The sequence below is a fragment of the Perissodus microlepis genome, chromosome 14 (assembly GCF_051167445.1).
Source record: "Perissodus microlepis isolate ML-2025 ecotype Zambia chromosome 14, ASM5116744v1, whole genome shotgun sequence".
NCBI lineage: Eukaryota > Metazoa > Chordata > Actinopteri > Cichliformes > Cichlidae > Perissodus > Perissodus microlepis.
Genome location: NC_140474.1, coordinates 26,787,451 through 26,805,437, shown reverse-complemented (window position 1 = coordinate 26,805,437; position 17,987 = coordinate 26,787,451). Strand labels below are relative to the sequence as shown.

At 43.3% G+C, this 17,987-nt stretch overlaps 1 protein-coding gene across 2 annotated transcripts in view; it reads right to left on the bottom strand.

Annotated features, from left to right (window-relative positions):
* The window catches only part of hip1 (huntingtin interacting protein 1), a 90,323-nt gene that overhangs the window by 36,803 nt on the left and 35,533 nt on the right, over positions 1-17,987 (bottom strand). For both annotated transcript variants that reach the window (XM_084949929.1, XM_084949930.1), the window contains 11 exons: positions 17,823-17,966; positions 16,571-16,668; positions 16,215-16,287; positions 15,941-16,124; positions 15,704-15,792; positions 15,467-15,583; positions 15,186-15,287; positions 13,090-13,284; positions 12,807-12,954; positions 12,609-12,695; positions 12,352-12,459 (listed from right to left, as the gene is read on the bottom strand). In XM_084949929.1, the coding sequence (XP_084806055.1) occupies positions 12,352-12,459; positions 12,609-12,695; positions 12,807-12,954; positions 13,090-13,284; positions 15,186-15,287; positions 15,467-15,583; positions 15,704-15,792; positions 15,941-16,124; positions 16,215-16,287; positions 16,571-16,668; positions 17,823-17,966 (1,345 nt within the window). The remainder of the gene's footprint in view (positions 1-12,351; positions 12,460-12,608; positions 12,696-12,806; positions 12,955-13,089; positions 13,285-15,185; positions 15,288-15,466; positions 15,584-15,703; positions 15,793-15,940; positions 16,125-16,214; positions 16,288-16,570; positions 16,669-17,822; positions 17,967-17,987) is intronic.

Sequence of the window (17,987 nt, the reverse complement as noted above, 5' to 3'; positions counted from 1 at the left end):
AGGGGGCTTTGGTATTGTAGCCAAATGCCGTGATACCAAAACCAACCAAGCTGTGGCTATTAAGGTGAACAAGAACCGCACTGATATTCTGCAACAGGCAAAAAAGGAAATTTTCATCCTGGAGCAGCTGCGAAGGTTGGATCCAGATGCCGCCAACATTGTTCAATGGAACGGCTTTTTCCTTGACAGAGAGCGGGTTTGCCTAAAGTTCGAACTCCTCGATCAATGCCTGTGGGACTACATAGAGGACCCGAATAACCGGCGTCTCCCCATAAGCGAAGTCAGGCCAATTTTAGGTCAGCTCACAAATGCTCTGTCCCACCTGGGTTCTTTGGGAATAGTGCACGCTGACCTCAAACCTGGAAACATCATGGTCGTAAATCGCTATGAGTCTCCAGTCAAAGTCAGACTTATAGACTTTGGCCTCGCATGTCCTGCGTCTGCAGTGATGCCTGGTGACCGTGTGGGGACGGTTGGTTATAGTGCACCTGAGGTTATGCTTGGCCTTCCTTATAACGAAGCATGTGACATGTGGTCTCTGGGGCTGGTAGCTGTTGAGCTTGTTACAGGGGTGCCACTCTACCCTGGAAAAAAATATTATGATGTTTTGAAATTCATCATAGAGACTCAGGGTCAGCCACCAGATCATGTTCTCGATCCTGGCGTGTACACTGAAGACTATTTCACAAAAGACAACTACAACTACAACCAACAGCGCTGGACATTTAAGACCGCCCAACAATTTAAATACGAGACAGGATATGAATCTTTGGAGACAAGATACATCAAACTGACACGTCTGGATGACCTCGAACAAATAATGACGTTTAGACGAGGACCAGAAGCTGGCCAACGCTTATTCGTCAGCCTAATTAAAGAGATGTTGGCCTTGGATGCACACCAGCGGATAACACCCTCTCAGGTTCTACGGCATCCCTTTTTCAGCCCTGGCCTCTCCAACAGGTTCCCACATTGAAAAACCACACAGAGTCAATCTCCAACATGGCATCTTCCACCCTGGACAAAAGTGATAAAAACACAAACTGGGGTTGGAAAAGGATATCAACAGCAAATTACACTGGAAAAATTAGTTAAGCTGCTCCAATAATTATCACTTTGGCTTTTTTTTTTTTTTTTTAATTTTCACTCCCCCCACCCCAACCAGTCGCGGCAGATGGCTGTCCCTTCCTGAGCCTGGTTCTGTCGAAGGTTTCTTCCTTTTTAAAGGGAGTTTTTCCTTCCCACTGTCGCTAAATGCTTGCTCATAGGGAAATCTTCTGATTGTTGGGGTGGCCAAAACTCTAGGGGAACTAGCAATTTTTGTGAAAATTAAAAAAAAAAAAAGCCTACCAATATTCAAAGCAGAGCAGCGGACACCTTACCATCACATCAGTCCTTTAATCTGACCTAAAACATCACGTTTACAGAAATAAATTCCATACAAATTGGAAATAAATTGTTGTTTTTGATTGTTTATAAATACATAGTGCTACCCTTCAGCCTCCTAGTAGACATTCCTGTGTTATAAATGTGAAACTCCTCCGATTTTCAGAAAAGTTGACCTCTGACCTTGAAGTCAAGGTCACTGAGATTTAAGCTTCACAGAGATTTTCAGTAGATGCAACCATGGTATTGATTTGAAAAATCTACACAATCACAAACTTGGACGTCCACAGCGCCTCGCCATATACCAAAGATTAAGAGGTGTTTTTTTTCTAGGTTTTTATAAAGATTACAAAACACAAATAACAAAAATGTCAACGCTATTTTGATGTTGTCTAATGTAGTGCAAAAAAAACAAAACAAACCCAAAAACTAATAAATAAAATAAATATATATTACATACATATATATATATATATGTATATACTACATACTATAAAACATTTTAGTGGTCCACAATGGGGTCAATGAACAGAATGAAGGAAGTGAGTCATTTTTATATGACAATGGTGTGAAAAATCTTTTTTTTGTATTTGTTTGTCACACTTAAACATTTCAGATCATCAAACAATTAATTTTTTTAATGTATTAAGAAAAATCCTTTAACTGTCCAGTTTTCTTGATGTTATGATGCTTCTACCACTGGTTTGTCATTAATAAATCAGACTTTGATTGCTGCAGCAGAAAAAAGCTTTTCAGTGTCAGTGTTGTGGAAGGAGAAATATCAAACAGTTAGCAGGAAGTTAGCTCGCTAGTTTCCACCTAAACAATATGTACCATGTTCTGAGAGATTTCTGAACAAATTAAAACGTACAGCTCTGCTACCATTTCTAACATAAATGAAGGCCGAAAACTAAACAGCAATGACTTCTGTAGGGTTACTGAAGTTGGGCTAGCTGGTATATAATGATGTGTGATCGCTAGCGACACAGCTATGTTACCATAAGATTAGCACAGTGAAACCGGAGGATGAACGCTAACTTTTTCCCACTTGATAGAAGTTGGAGCAGCTGCGAGAGAATTCAACATTAATGAATCAATGGTACGGAAAAGAGGAAGCAAGATTATTGAGTAGAGTAAAGTTTGACTTATCTGACTGTTTAGTTTCGCTTAATGCGCCTTATGTATGAAAACAGGCCCGTTATCGACAGTGAGCCTTTCGGCCCGAAAAATACGGTATGCGGCACTGAGTGTCCTGCACTTAAACATTCATTTAATATCACGTACACATATACACATACTGTCCCTCAAGAAGACACTGAGAAAAAATAAAGAATAACATTGAGACTGTAACTTTGCCATAAGTCATTGTTGATTTTGTGTCTTCGCTCTCCATCCCCTGCCAAGCTGCACCTGTGATTCTGCGGCTGCTCGCTGATGAGCTGACAGATAAGTAAATCTTTTCTTGGATCTTATCCTCTGCATCCTTACCCTATCACCTCTGCCTCCCACAGGGCGCCAGCCTGCCCTGTTGAAACACTATTTTTTTTCAAGGTTCAACTGGAAAAAATAGAATGCCATTGATCCAAAGTAGAATGCCTTTGATCCCTTGTGATGTCATCATCTTCCTAAGAAAAAAACCCTTAAGTAGGAGGAGCTTTGCTCTGTTAAACTTAGTTGCTCAACGGACCTTGACCTGACAGCACGCAAACACTTTTGGAGAGTTTTGATTGAATTTCGCTTACTTAGCAATTCACTGACCAAGCCGACACATTTCACCATGTCAGCTAACCCATCCTTCCGCTCAAATGAGCTTGGAATAGTTAAAGGGAGCATTTTGGGAAACCACTACAAGGTAGAGGCTTTCCTTGGAGAAGGGGGCTTTGGTATTGTAGCCAGATGTCGTGATACCAAAACCAACCGAGCTGTGGCTATTAAAGTCAACAAGAGCGACCCTGATATTCTGCAACAGGCGAAACTGGAAATTTTCGTCCTGGAGCAGCTGAGAAGGTTGGATCCAGATGCCGCCAACATTGTTAAATGGAATGGCTTTTTCCACGACGGAGAGCGGGTTTGCTTAAAGTTCGAACTCCTTGATCAATGCCTGTGGGACTACATAGGGGACCGGAAAAACCAGGGTCTCCCCATAAGCGAAGTCAGGCCTATTTTAGGTCAGCTCACAAATGCTCTGTCCCACCTGGGTTCTGTGGGAATAGTGCACGCTGACCTCAAACCTGGAAACATCATGGTTGTAAACCGCCATGAGTCTCCCATCAAAGTCAAACTTATAGACTTTGGCCTCGCATGTCCTGCGTCTGCAGTGATGCCTGGTGACCGTGTGGGGACGGTTGGTTATAGTGCACCTGAGGTTATGCTTGGCCTTCCTTATAACGAAGCAAGTGACATGTGGTCTCTGGGGCTGGTAGCTGTGGAGCTTGGTACAGGCGTGCCACTCTACCCTGGAAATGAAGACTATGATGTTTTGAAATTCATCATAGAGACTCAGGGTCAGCCACCAGATCATGTTCTAGACTCTGGCGTGTACACTGAAGACTATTTCATTGAAGACAACGACAACCAACAGCGCTGGACATTTAAGACTGACCAACAATTTCAGTACGAGACAGGACATGAGTCCCTGGAGACAAGATACATCAAACTGACACGTCTCGATGACCTCGAACAGGTACTGATGTTTAGACGAGGACCTGAAAATGGCCAACGTTTGTTTGTAAGCTTAATTAAACAAATGTTGGCCTTGGATGCAAACCAGCGCATAACACCGTCAGAGGTTCTCCGGCATCCCTTTTTCAACCCTAAGAGTTCCCCTTGCATTGACATGAGTGCTGAAAGACCACAAAACCCTGTGGTCTTTCAGCACCCTTCAAACTTGAAATGCAAGAGATCAGAGAAAATCAACTGCAGTTTCCAAAACTCGGTTGAATTTTCTCAGCAAGTATTCGTCCACACGTCAGCCAGCCCATCCTTCAGCTCAGATGAGCTTGAACTAGTTGAAGGGAGCATTTTGGGAAACCACTACAAGGTAGAGGCTTTCCTCGGGGAAGGGGGCTTTGGTATTGTAGCCAAATGCCGTGATACCAAAACCAACCAAGCTGTGGCTATTAAGGTGAACAAGAACCGCACTGATATTCTGCAACAGGCAAAAAAGGAAATTTTCATCCTGGAGCAGCTGCGAAGGTTGGATCCAGATGCCGCCAACATTGTTCAATGGAACGGCTTTTTCCTTGACAGAGAGCGGGTTTGCCTAAAGTTCGAACTCCTCGATCAATGCCTGTGGGACTACATAGAGGACCCGAATAACCGGCGTCTCCCCATAAGCGAAGTCAGGCCAATTTTAGGTCAGCTCACAAATGCTCTGTCCCACCTGGGTTCTTTGGGAATAGTGCACGCTGACCTCAAACCTGGAAACATCATGGTCGTAAATCGCTATGAGTCTCCAGTCAAAGTCAGACTTATAGACTTTGGCCTCGCATGTCCTGCGTCTGCAGTGATGCCTGGTGACCGTGTGGGGACGGTTGGTTATAGTGCACCTGAGGTTATGCTTGGCCTTCCTTATAACGAAGCATGTGACATGTGGTCTCTGGGGCTGGTAGCTGTTGAGCTTGTTACAGGGGTGCCACTCTACCCTGGAAAAAAATATTATGATGTTTTGAAATTCATCATAGAGACTCAGGGTCAGCCACCAGATCATGTTCTCGATCCTGGCGTGTACACTGAAGACTATTTCACAAAAGACAACTACAACTACAACCAACAGCGCTGGACATTTAAGACCGCCCAACAATTTAAATACGAGACAGGATATGAATCTTTGGAGACAAGATACATCAAACTGACACGTCTGGATGACCTCGAACAAATAATGACGTTTAGACGAGGACCAGAAGCTGGCCAACGCTTATTCGTCAGCCTAATTAAAGAGATGTTGGCCTTGGATGCACACCAGCGGATAACACCCTCTCAGGTTCTACGGCATCCCTTTTTCAGCCCTGGCCTCTCCAACAGGTTCCCACATTGAAAAACCACACAGAGTCAATCTCCAACATGGCATCTTCCACCCTGGACAAAAGTGATAAAAACACAAACTGGGGTTGGAAAAGGATATCAACAGCAAATTACACTGGAAAAATTAGTTAAGCTGCTCCAATAATTATCACTTTGGCTTTTTTTTTTTTTTTTTTAATTTTCACTCCCCCCACCCCAACCAGTCGCGGCAGATGGCTGTCCCTTCCTGAGCCTGGTTCTGTCGAAGGTTTCTTCCTTTTTAAAGGGAGTTTTTCCTTCCCACTGTCGCTAAATGCTTGCTCATAGGGAAATCTTCTGATTGTTGGGGTGGCCAAAACTCTAGGGGAACTAGCAATTTTTGTGAAAATTAAAAAAAAAAAAAGCCTACCAATATTCAAAGCAGAGCAGCGGACACCTTACCATCACATCAGTCCTTTAATCTGACCTAAAACATCACGTTTACAGAAATAAATTCCATACAAATTGGAAATAAATTGTTGTTTTTGATTGTTTATAAATACATAGTGCTACCCTTCAGCCTCCTAGTAGACATTCCTGTGTTATAAATGTGAAACTCCTCCGATTTTCAGAAAAGTTGACCTCTGACCTTGAAGTCAAGGTCACTGAGATTTAAGCTTCACAGAGATTTTCAGTAGATGCAACCATGGTATTGATTTGAAAAATCTACACAATCACAAACTTGGACGTCCACAGCGCCTCGCCATATACCAAAGATTAAGAGGTGTTTTTTTTCTAGGTTTTTATAAAGATTACAAAACACAAATAACAAAAATGTCAACGCTATTTTGATGTTGTCTAATGTAGTGCAAAAAAAACAAAACAAACCCAAAAACTAATAAATAAAATAAATATATATTACATACATATATATATATATATGTATATACTACATACTATAAAACATTTTAGTGGTCCACAATGGGGTCAATGAACAGAATGAAGGAAGTGAGTCATTTTTATATGACAATGGTGTGAAAAATCTTTTTTTTGTATTTGTTTGTCACACTTAAACATTTCAGATCATCAAACAATTAATTTTTTTAATGTATTAAGAAAAATCCTTTAACTGTCCAGTTTTCTTGATGTTATGATGCTTCTACCACTGGTTTGTCATTAATAAATCAGACTTTGATTGCTGCAGCAGAAAAAAGCTTTTCAGTGTCAGTGTTGTGGAAGGAGAAATATCAAACAGTTAGCAGGAAGTTAGCTCGCTAGTTTCCACCTAAACAATATGTACCATGTTCTGAGAGATTTCTGAACAAATTAAAACGTACAGCTCTGCTACCATTTCTAACATAAATGAAGGCCGAAAACTAAACAGCAATGACTTCTGTAGGGTTACTGAAGTTGGGCTAGCTGGTATATAATGATGTGTGATCGCTAGCGACACAGCTATGTTACCATAAGATTAGCACAGTGAAACCGGAGGATGAACGCTAACTTTTTCCCACTTGATAGAAGTTGGAGCAGCTGCGAGAGAATTCAACATTAATGAATCAATGGTACGGAAAAGAGGAAGCAAGATTATTGAGTAAAGTTTGACTTATCTGACTGTTTAGTTTCGCTTAATGCGCCTTATGTATGAAAACAGGCCCGTTATCGACAGTGAGCCTTTCGGCCCGAAAAATACGGTATGCGGCACTGAGTGTCCTGCACTTAAACATTCATTTAATATCACGTACACATATACACATACTGTCCCTCAAGAAGACACTGAGAAAAAATAAAGAATAACATTGAGACTGTAACTTTGCCATAAGTCATTGTTGATTTTGTGTCTTCGCTCTCCATCCCCTGCCAAGCTGCACCTGTGATTCTGCGGCTGCTCGCTGATGAGCTGACAGATAAGTAAATCTTTTCTTGGATGTTATCCTCTGCATCCTTACCCTATCACCTCTGCCTCCCACAGGGCGCCAGCCTGCCCTGTTGAAACACTATTTTTTTTCAAGGTTCAACTGGAAAAAATAGAATGCCATTGATCCAAAGTAGAATGCCTTTGATCCCTTGTGATGTCATCATCTTCCTGAGAAAAAAACCCTTAAGTAGGAGGAGCTTTGCTCTGTTAAACTTAGTTGCTCAACGGACCTTGACCTGACAGCACGCAAACACTTTTGGAGAGTTTTGATTGAATTTCGCTTACTTAGCAATTCACTGACCAAGCCGACACATTTCACCATGTCAGCTAACCCATCCTTCCGCTCAAATGAGCTTGGAATAGTTAAAGGGAGCATTTTGGGAAACCACTACAAGGTAGAGGCTTTCCTTGGAGAAGGGGGCTTTGGTATTGTAGCCAGATGTCGTGATACCAAAACCAACCGAGCTGTGGCTATTAAAGTCAACAAGAGCGACCCTGATATTCTGCAACAGGCGAAACTGGAAATTTTCGTCCTGGAGCAGCTGAGAAGGTTGGATCCAGATGCCGCCAACATTGTTAAATGGAATGGCTTTTTCCACGACGGAGAGCGGGTTTGCTTAAAGTTCGAACTCCTTGATCAATGCCTGTGGGACTACATAGGGGACCGGAAAAACCAGGGTCTCCCCATAAGCCAAGTCAGGCCTATTTTAGGTCAGCTCACAAATGCTCTGTCCCACCTGGGTTCTGTGGGAATAGTGCACGCTGACCTCAAACCTGGAAACATCATGGTTGTAAACCGCCATGAGTCTCCCATCAAAGTCAAACTTATAGACTTTGGCCTCGCATGTCCTGCGTCTGCAGTGATGCCTGGTGACCGTGTGGGGACGGTTGGTTATAGTGCACCTGAGGTTATGCTTGGCCTTCCTTATAACGAAGCAAGTGACATGTGGTCTCTGGGGCTGGTAGCTGTGGAGCTTGGTACAGGCGTGCCACTCTACCCTGGAAATGAAGACTATGATGTTTTGAAATTCATCATAGAGACTCAGGGTCAGCCACCAGATCATGTTCTAGACTCTGGCGTGTACACTGAAGACTATTTCATTGAAGACAACGACAACCAACAGCGCTGGACATTTAAGACTGACCAACAATTTCAGTACGAGACAGGACATGAGTCCCTGGAGACAAGATACATCAAACTGACACGTCTCGATGACCTCGAACAGGTACTGATGTTTAGACGAGGACCTGAAAATGGCCAACGTTTGTTTGTAAGCTTAATTAAACAAATGTTGGCCTTGGATGCAAACCAGCGCATAACACCGTCAGAGGTTCTCCGGCATCCCTTTTTCAACCCTAAGAGTTCCCCTTGCATTGACATGAGTGCTGAAAGACCACAAAACCCTGTGGTCTTTCAGCACCCTTCAAACTTGAAATGCAAGAGATCAGAGAAAATCAACTGCAGTTTCCAAAACTCGGTTGAATTTTCTCAGCAAGTATTCGTCCACACGTCAGCCAGCCCATCCTTCAGCTCAGATGAGCTTGAACTAGTTGAAGGGAGCATTTTGGGAAACCACTACAAGGTAGAGGCTTTCCTCGGGGAAGGGGGCTTTGGTATTGTAGCCAAATGCCGTGATACCAAAACCAACCAAGCTGTGGCTATTAAGGTGAACAAGAACCGCACTGATATTCTGCAACAGGCAAAAAAGGAAATTTTCATCCTGGAGCAGCTGCGAAGGTTGGATCCAGATGCCGCCAACATTGTTCAATGGAACGGCTTTTTCCTTGACAGAGAGCGGGTTTGCCTAAAGTTCGAACTCCTCGATCAATGCCTGTGGGACTACATAGAGGACCCGAATAACCGGCGTCTCCCCATAAGCGAAGTCAGGCCAATTTTAGGTCAGCTCACAAATGCTCTGTCCCACCTGGGTTCTTTGGGAATAGTGCACGCTGACCTCAAACCTGGAAACATCATGGTCGTAAATCGCTATGAGTCTCCAGTCAAAGTCAGACTTATAGACTTTGGCCTCGCATGTCCTGCGTCTGCAGTGATGCCTGGTGACCGTGTGGGGACGGTTGGTTATAGTGCACCTGAGGTTATGCTTGGCCTTCCTTATAACGAAGCATGTGACATGTGGTCTCTGGGGCTGGTGGCTGTTGAGCTTGTTACAGGGGTGCCACTCTACCCTGGAAAAAAATATTATGATGTTTTGAAATTCATCATAGAGACTCAGGGTCAGCCACCAGATCATGTTCTCGATCCTGGCGTGTACACTGAAGACTATTTCACAAAAGACAACTACAACTACAACCAACAGCGCTGGACATTTAAGACCGCCCAACAATTTAAATACGAGACAGGATATGAATCTTTGGAGACAAGATACATCAAACTGACACGTCTGGATGACCTCGAACAAATAATGACGTTTAGACGAGGACCAGAAGCTGGCCAACGCTTATTCGTCAGCCTAATTAAAGAGATGTTGGCCTTGGATGCACACCAGCGGATAACACCCTCTCAGGTTCTACGGCATCCCTTTTTCAGCCCTGGCCTCTCCAACAGGTTCCCACATTGAAAAACCACACAGAGTCAATCTCCAACATGGCATCTTCCACCCTGGACAAAAGTGATAAAAACACAAACTGGGGTTGGAAAAGGATATCAACAGCAAATTACACTGGAAAAATTAGTTAAGCTGCTCCAATAATTATCACTTTGGCTTTTTTTTTTTTTTTTTAATTTTCACTCCCCCCACCCCAACCAGTCGCGGCAGATGGCTGTCCCTTCCTGAGCCTGGTTCTGTCGAAGGTTTCTTCCTTTTTAAAGGGAGTTTTTCCTTCCCACTGTCGCTAAATGCTTGCTCATAGGGAAATCTTCTGATTGTTGGGGTGGCCAAAACTCTAGGGGAACTAGCAATTTTTGTGAAAATTAAAAAAAAAAAAAAGCCTACCAATATTCAAAGCAGAGCAGCGGACACCTTACCATCACATCAGTCCTTTAATCTGACCTAAAACATCACGTTTACAGAAATAAATTCCATACAAATTGGAAATAAATTGTTGTTTTTGATTGTTTATAAATATATAGTGCTACCCTTCAGCCTCCTAGTAGACATTCCTGTGTTATAAATGTGAAACTCCTCCGATTTTCAGAAAAGTTGACCTCTGACCTTGAAGTCAAGGTCACTGAGATTTAAGCTTCACAGAGATTTTCAGTAGATGCAACCATGGTATTGATTTGAAAAATCTACACAATCACAAACTTGGACGTCCACAGCGCCTCGCCATATACCAAAGATTAAGAGGTGTTTTTTTTCTAGGTTTTTATAAAGATTACAAAACACAAATAACAAAAATGTCAACGCTATTTTGATGTTGTCTAATGTAGTGCAAAAAAACAAAACAAACCCAAAAACTAATAAATAAAATAAATATATATTACATACATATATATATGTATATACTACATACTATAAAACATTTTAGTGGTCCACAATGGGGTCAATGAACAGAATGAAGGAAGTGAGTCATTTTTATATGACAATGGTGTGAAAAATAATTTTTTTGTATTTGTTTGTCACACTTAAACATTTCAGATCATCAAACAATTAATTTTTTTAATGTATAAAGAAAAATCCTTTAACTGTCCAGTTTTCTTGATGTTATGATGCTTCTACCACTGGTTTGTCATTAATAAATCAGACTTTGATTGCTGCAGCAGAAAAAAGACAAAGAGAAAATGTAATCACACAAATCAGAGGTGCAGATTTACACTTTACCTGAAACAGAGCAAAAGTGCTCTTTACATAGGTTAATGAATATTAACTAATATAGGCTAGATATCTGGACATTACTAGCTTCATTTGGGCCTTCTGAGCCATTAGTCCTCTGGTTTATTGGAATCTTGACTGTCTCCAGTTAATCCAGAATGCTGCTGCAAGGTTTTTAACTAAGACACAAAAAAGAGAGCACATTACACCAGTTTTACGTTCATTACACTGGTTTCCAGTACATTTTAGAATTCATTTTAAAATCTTGGTACTGACTTTTAAAGCTTTGAATTGTGATGCCCTGTCTACATTTCTGATCTTTTAGAACCCCACGCTCCCTCTCGCAGCCTGAGATCATCTAATCAAAGGCTGTTGGTAGTCCCACAAACACGTTTTAAGACCAGAGGAGATTTTTTTTAGAGCAGTGGCCCCCAGGTTGTGGAATGCTCTCCCTCCATCATTACGTTGCATTGATTGTATTTATTCTTTTAAAACGCAGCTTAAGGCTCATTTATTTAGATTGGCTTTTAATTAGATTTGTGCTGTATGTTCGATTGTGCTTTTTTAAAAATGTATTTCTGTTTTTATATTACTGTGAAGCACTTTGTGGTTTTTATCCTGTGACGAGTGCTATATAAATAAATTGAACTGAATTGGATTTTTGTTCTTATTCTGGTCAAACTCTGCTTCATTATTTGTTTACAGCACAGCTACAGTTCCAGGTGACTTCAAGTCAAAAGGATACTACATGTCAATGGCCAGCAGCCTGTATTCAGTTTGAATATTGCAGTAAATGAATATGGATCTGTTTCTATTGGGTTGTAAATTTGGTCTCACTGTTACATCCAAATTTTGGAGGGGGATAAAGAGAAAAAGAAACAAGAGAGAATGGATTTGTAGTTAGAAATCCAAAGTCGCTTTTGTTTTGCCCACACACGTTGATGATGATTTCACATCACTAAGCAGACAGTGACTTCACTGTACTCCTCTACACCTCTACAGTCACCAGACCTCCATCCAATACAGCACCTTTGGGATGTGGTGGAATGAGAGATTCACAAATCTGCAGCAGCTGTGTGATGCTGTCATGTCAAATCTCTGTAGGTTGTTTCCTGCACCTTATTTAAAGCATGCCATGAGGAATTAAGGCTGTTTTGAAGCAAAAAACAGGTCCAACCCAGTATTAGCAAGGTGTACCTAATAAAGTGACCAGTGAGTGTAAGGATCAGAACAGTTCAGATAAGTAAGGAAATGAAATCATCTCTCTGTACCTCTCACAGGGAACAATCTTACCGTCAGCCTGCTCCACAGGCACCAAGTGGGAGGTGGCACTACCCTGAACTATGGTGTCGCCCACCAGGTGGCCAGACTGGGTCACTGCACGCACCAGCTCAGACACACCTGCACAAAACAGCAGAAAAAAGAAAGTAAAAATTATCACAAATATTCATCAGCTTTATTTAACAGCATTAACACAGCGTGATTTTAAAAGATAACAAATTACAAACAAATAACTAATTTTATTCTTTCACATTCTGATTTCGTCTCACCCGTGTTGTCAGCCAGGAAGGCCACTCTGGTAGAATTTAATCTCTCCATACACTCTAAGGAGGCCTGACACCTGGATGCAAGGTAGTCTGCAGAGATGGAGCGACACACTTGATGAGAGCATGCACACGAACACGCTGCTACACACAGAGCTGACTATCACAGTTGCACTGCACAGAATCCACACGTCAGACTCTGACCTGCCGAGCTGGTGCAGCTGATGTGCGCCGGGTCGTCTATCTGAGCCAGACTGTCCTGGATGATCTTCTCCGCCTCCTCCACGGCGCCCTGCAGGCTGGCCCAACGAGCCGCTGCCAGCTGGCTCTCTAACGCCTGCTCCCTGCTCTCCTGTGGACAAACGCACATGGTCAAACTTACAAACATCGCAATCTGCACACTCCGAGCCGCTCGCGTCTCCCACGTGCTCGATTTAAAGTGACTAAAATGAAGACGTTTACAAGGGGAGATGTTTGAATTCATTACCTTCTCATTGAGTTGGTTCTGCAGGGTTTCAGCACTCTTCACCCTGCTCTCTCTTTCCGTCACCAGCGAGCTTTGGACCCGCTCTAGCTCCTCCCCCCGGGCTGCAAGCTCCGCCTCCACCTTCGACAACGACTGGACCAGCTCGGCTTTCTCCAACTCCAACACTGCCAGCTGAGTGCCGAGCACCTCGCTCGACTGTGTCGAGGAAATAAAACATGGAGGGATTACGAAACAAAAACAATGAAGTGAGAGGAACAACAGAAGGAAACGATTTGGATGGTCAGGATAATTCACAGCTGTCGGGATCAGGAAGAGCTCTGACCTCACTATAAAAACCCAAACACACACACAAAAAAACCCCACTTCATCTTTAACCACAATAACCATGTTGTCTCAGACTCCAGAGCTTTGGGGTTGACCTTTAAATAAAGGAACTCTGGGAATTTGTGGTTTTGTAATGCAGCTACATCCTCCTGTCTTTGGAGGAGAGCAGTGGAACTTGAGCCGAGTGCGTGCCCTTTTATTTGCAGGTAGATAGTGAAGTGTAAAAGCAGGAAAAGGTGAAAGACTTACAGCCTGGGTGCCGGCAGGTCCGACAGACAGAGGAGGAAATGAAGAAGAAACAGAACTGTTAGGCTTTTTAAAGCTGCAGTGTGAGAGCTGCTCATCGGGGAGAAGGAAAAATAAAGTGACAAGAGCGATAAAATGTGGGCTGTGGGAGCGAAAAGAACTGGAGAGAGACGGAGGAGGACAGAAAGAGTGATGGAGTTGATAAGTGGATGCTGCAAAGAATAGGAAGTCAGGAGTGGGAGGCTGAGAGACGGATGAAAGGCACAGGGAACAGAGCATGTGCAGAGAAACGGTACAGTCGTCGGGGATCCTGAGGGTTAACAGCATGATTCAGGGATTTTATTTTATTTTATTTTAAAATTACGCTTATCCCGTTATGAATATTCCTGTAAATGATCTCGTTAGCTCCAGCTTTTTTTCTCCCCTCCGAAACATCCGTAGTTAAGATCCTGGAATGAAATGTTGCACTAATGTAAGGGACTAAATATCCGTGTTTCCATAAGCAGTTAAAGATTTTTACCGCTCTCATCTCTCGCTCTCTCTTTGTTTTCTGCAACTTTTTCTATTCAGCTCAGCAATGACAAAAAAAACAAACAAACAAACCGAGAGGCGATTAAGAAAAGAAACGAGGCGGTGAGGGGAAAAAAATTAATACATAACAAGGCTTTGCTTCTGTTTAAATTTCTCCACTGTGAAAATCGTTTTATTCAATCGCTGATGTCAAACAAACGAATTAGCATATCAATTCTAACACAAGCTGCGCTTTGAGTCTCTGAAGCGGTTCGTGTACAGGAACAGTCGGTGACTAAGAGAGGAGACGATGAAAAAGAAGAAGAAATGGAGGGCGTGGATGATGGACGGGGACGGAGTGTGTTTTTATGGAGCACGATTGTGACAGACAAGCGGTTATTTAACTTTGAGTCAGCGTCCGGGATGTGTTGTTACCATTTAAAAGTACTGTGTAAAAGTGTTGAGCCATCCCTCATTTGTTTAATTCCAACAAGCTTTGCTATGAGCACCTTTATTAGAGATAAGCCTCGTTTTCCCCTGACGGCTCTCTGGGTCAAACCGGAACCAGCGTCTGATGAAAAACTGTGACAAACTTTCAGAAAGCCTGGAGAATTATTGCTTTAGATCACTTTACAAATGCCAAGAAAGCCTGACTCCTTCGAAGAAAAATCTAGAGATCTGAGGCTTGGTGTGCTCCAGGATCACAGGAGGATACCAGCTGTATTTAACTTTGTCCCTTCTCTGCTGCCAAGCTAGAGAGTGACTGAGATCATTTAATAATTGATGATTAGAATAAGAGCGTGTGGTGTCAGCGCCCCATTATAAGACTTTATACATAAAGATCACACAGGTCACCCATGTCATTAATCTTTTCGCACACTCTTGTATTAGCTGGTGTTTTTATAGATTAATGTTAAAGGGCAGGGAGCGGGCTATAAATTAGTTTTGTAATTTTTCACAGCAACTCCGGGATCTGGATTTAGGATCTGAGCGAAGAAAGGAGAGGAGAGAGAGACCTGCTGCGAAGAGGCCATGCTGGTCTTCAGGGAGTCCAGCTCTGCCCGGCTGGAGACCAGCTCTCTCTGGAGCTCCTGAAGATGCTCGAGCTGCTCCCGCTCCTGAGCAAGAAAAGCCCAAATTAAACTTCAGGCATCTTAAAAACAACAGCCTGTTTGGTCACTTTGCAGCAGAAAAATCCAACTTTACCAAACTCTGCAGCGAAACCACCGAGCTGGAAGCACGGGGCCAGCTTTCCGTACACGTTTTGCAGTGATGACCAAACCAGCCTCGTTCTCACCTGTCTGTCCGCCGCCTCCTGAGCGGCCTTCACCTTCTCCTGCATCTCTTTCCTCACTGCCTCCACTTCATCCTGTGCCGCCCGAGCTACCGTCATCTGCCGGGTCACCTCTGCGTTCTGCATACAGACACACAAAGAAACACTTGTAATTCAGACAGCAGATCTTCAGCTTGACAGAAATAAAGGACACAAGGAGGCCACTGCGATCTAAGGATCTCATGAAGTAGAGGGTCTCACCTTTCTCAGCAGGTCTGCGTGGCTCTGAACCAGCTCAGTGTACTTCTCCTTCAGCTTGGTGTAGCGCTGCTCGTTGGCCTGAGCTTTTCCTGGTTAAAGTCACGCGAATACATACAGAGAGACACACACACAGCAGGTGAAGCGGCTATGTCAGATGTAGAGTGTACGACAATGACCAGAAATTCGACTCGTTGACTGAGTAGATAATGTGCCGGTGTAGAATAAACAAAACCTTACTCTCAATCTCCGTTAGGCTTCTCTGCTCCTTCTCCGTGTCCTCCCTGACCCTCCGCAGGTCATCCAGTTCGGCCTTCAGGAACTCGCTCTCTCCCACAGCCTGCAGCCTCAGGTGGCTCTGCTCGGCAAGCTCAGCCTCCAGCTCGTTGACTCGCCCCCGCAGAGCCTGGCACAACCGACCACTCTGGCGACGGACAGGAGAGCGGGAGAAAAGGTCATACGTTTTGTGAGGCTGCTGCTCGGATAAAGTTAGGAAAAAAGCTGCTGTTTTTACCTCCAGTCTGAAAGACTCCAGCTCCTCTTTGAGGGCCTGGATCTCCCTCGTCAGCTGCTCGATCAGCCGGTCTCTGTCATTAACATCACAGATAAAAATGAATCTAATCTGATCTTACAAGATTGTTGTTAACATAAGCAAAACTTTAGTTATTTGGGGTACGATGGCACACGTGTGTCCTGGACTGTTAGAAATACTTGGCAATATTTGTCATCTCTGCTGCTCTACATAAAACTGGAGAACAAGATTCACACGGTACCATTCAGGCACCAGAGACATGTTTACGCAGCGCTTGGGCCAATTTTATATACAATAAGTGTTTCTTCATGTCACTATGCTCCTGTAATGACACTCACTTGTCATCCTTGCGCATGCCGTTCTGACTGTTGAAGTTGAACGGGTCGATAGCAGCCGAGGTGCCAAACAGGTCGTCAAATTTTGTCTCCACAGGAGCCTGAAAAGGATAAACACACAAATCACATAGCAACCTAAAGTGGAACATGTCACCGCTTTATTTTTTACTTTGATAATTATGATAGCTCATGAAAATCCAGCATCTCTTGTATTTAGAATATTTCCTTTCCAGTTTGTGTTTGTACAGTTTGGATTGTAATTTACTCAGAGTGTCTGATGGGCTAGTTCAGTACACGCAAGCACAATCATGGGGAGCACTGCTGACTTGACAGCGGCCCAGATGATCATCACTGACATCCTCAACAAGCAGGCACAGAAAGAGCCTGCAGAGAAGGAGCTGACTGAGGCTGTGGTCAGAGCACCACACGCTCAGACATCTTCAGGAAACCGATCCATTCCTAAAATGAAACCACTTGTCAACCAGAGACAGCACTGAAAATGTTTTACCTGGACTAAGGACATCCGCTGTGGTTCAAAGTATCTTTCCAGATAAAAGTAAATTGTGTATTTCATTTGGAAATCAAGGATCTAGAGTCCAGTGTGAGGTTTCTGCAGTCTGGGATGATGTTGAGCGCTGTGTCACCTGCTGCTGTTGGAGGTGTTTGATCCAAAGTCAACACAGCTGTCAACCAAGAGATTTTAGAGCACTTTATGGAGAAGCCGACTTCACACGTGCCCACGGTTTGTCGACCATTTCATTAGTGCACTCGATCGACCCGCCTGAACTGAACCGTACTCGGAGGTATTGTCAAGAGGAAGATGAGAAACACCAGAGCTAAAAATACTGACAAGCTGAAACCTTCTGTCAAACCCTCAGTAACACTTCAGCAGTGCCACGAGCTGATCACGTCCATGTCATACCAATAATTTGCACCAAACTGTTTAAGGTTGGACTGTTTCTATGCTGTAAAACCTTTTATTTATTTATTTTAATTGATCTTATTAAATATTCCAATAAGCTGAGACACTGGATTTCAAGTGCATCTGAAAAACAACATAATTAATACTATGCAAACCAGATGTATACAGAGGAAATGCTTAGACAGACGACACATTTAAATATAAATCTATGCGATGCGGCAGAACGTCTCTATTGGATTCTATACGAGTTCACAGATGTTCCTAATAATTTGGCTGGACAAACAGATGGGCCAAATTTAAGAAGACAGCATCCAGAGCTGTTTATCTGGTTACCGGCAGCACGGGGACGTCCGTGTCCACCAGGTCGTCCGTTTCCACTACGTGCTCTGACTCCGGGGACGACGACTCGGCGGGGATCACGACCACGGGGCTGATGTGCTCCGACAGAGCAGATGCACGCAGGAAGTTTGGAGGGTTCTGCGACAATCAGAAAAGCAC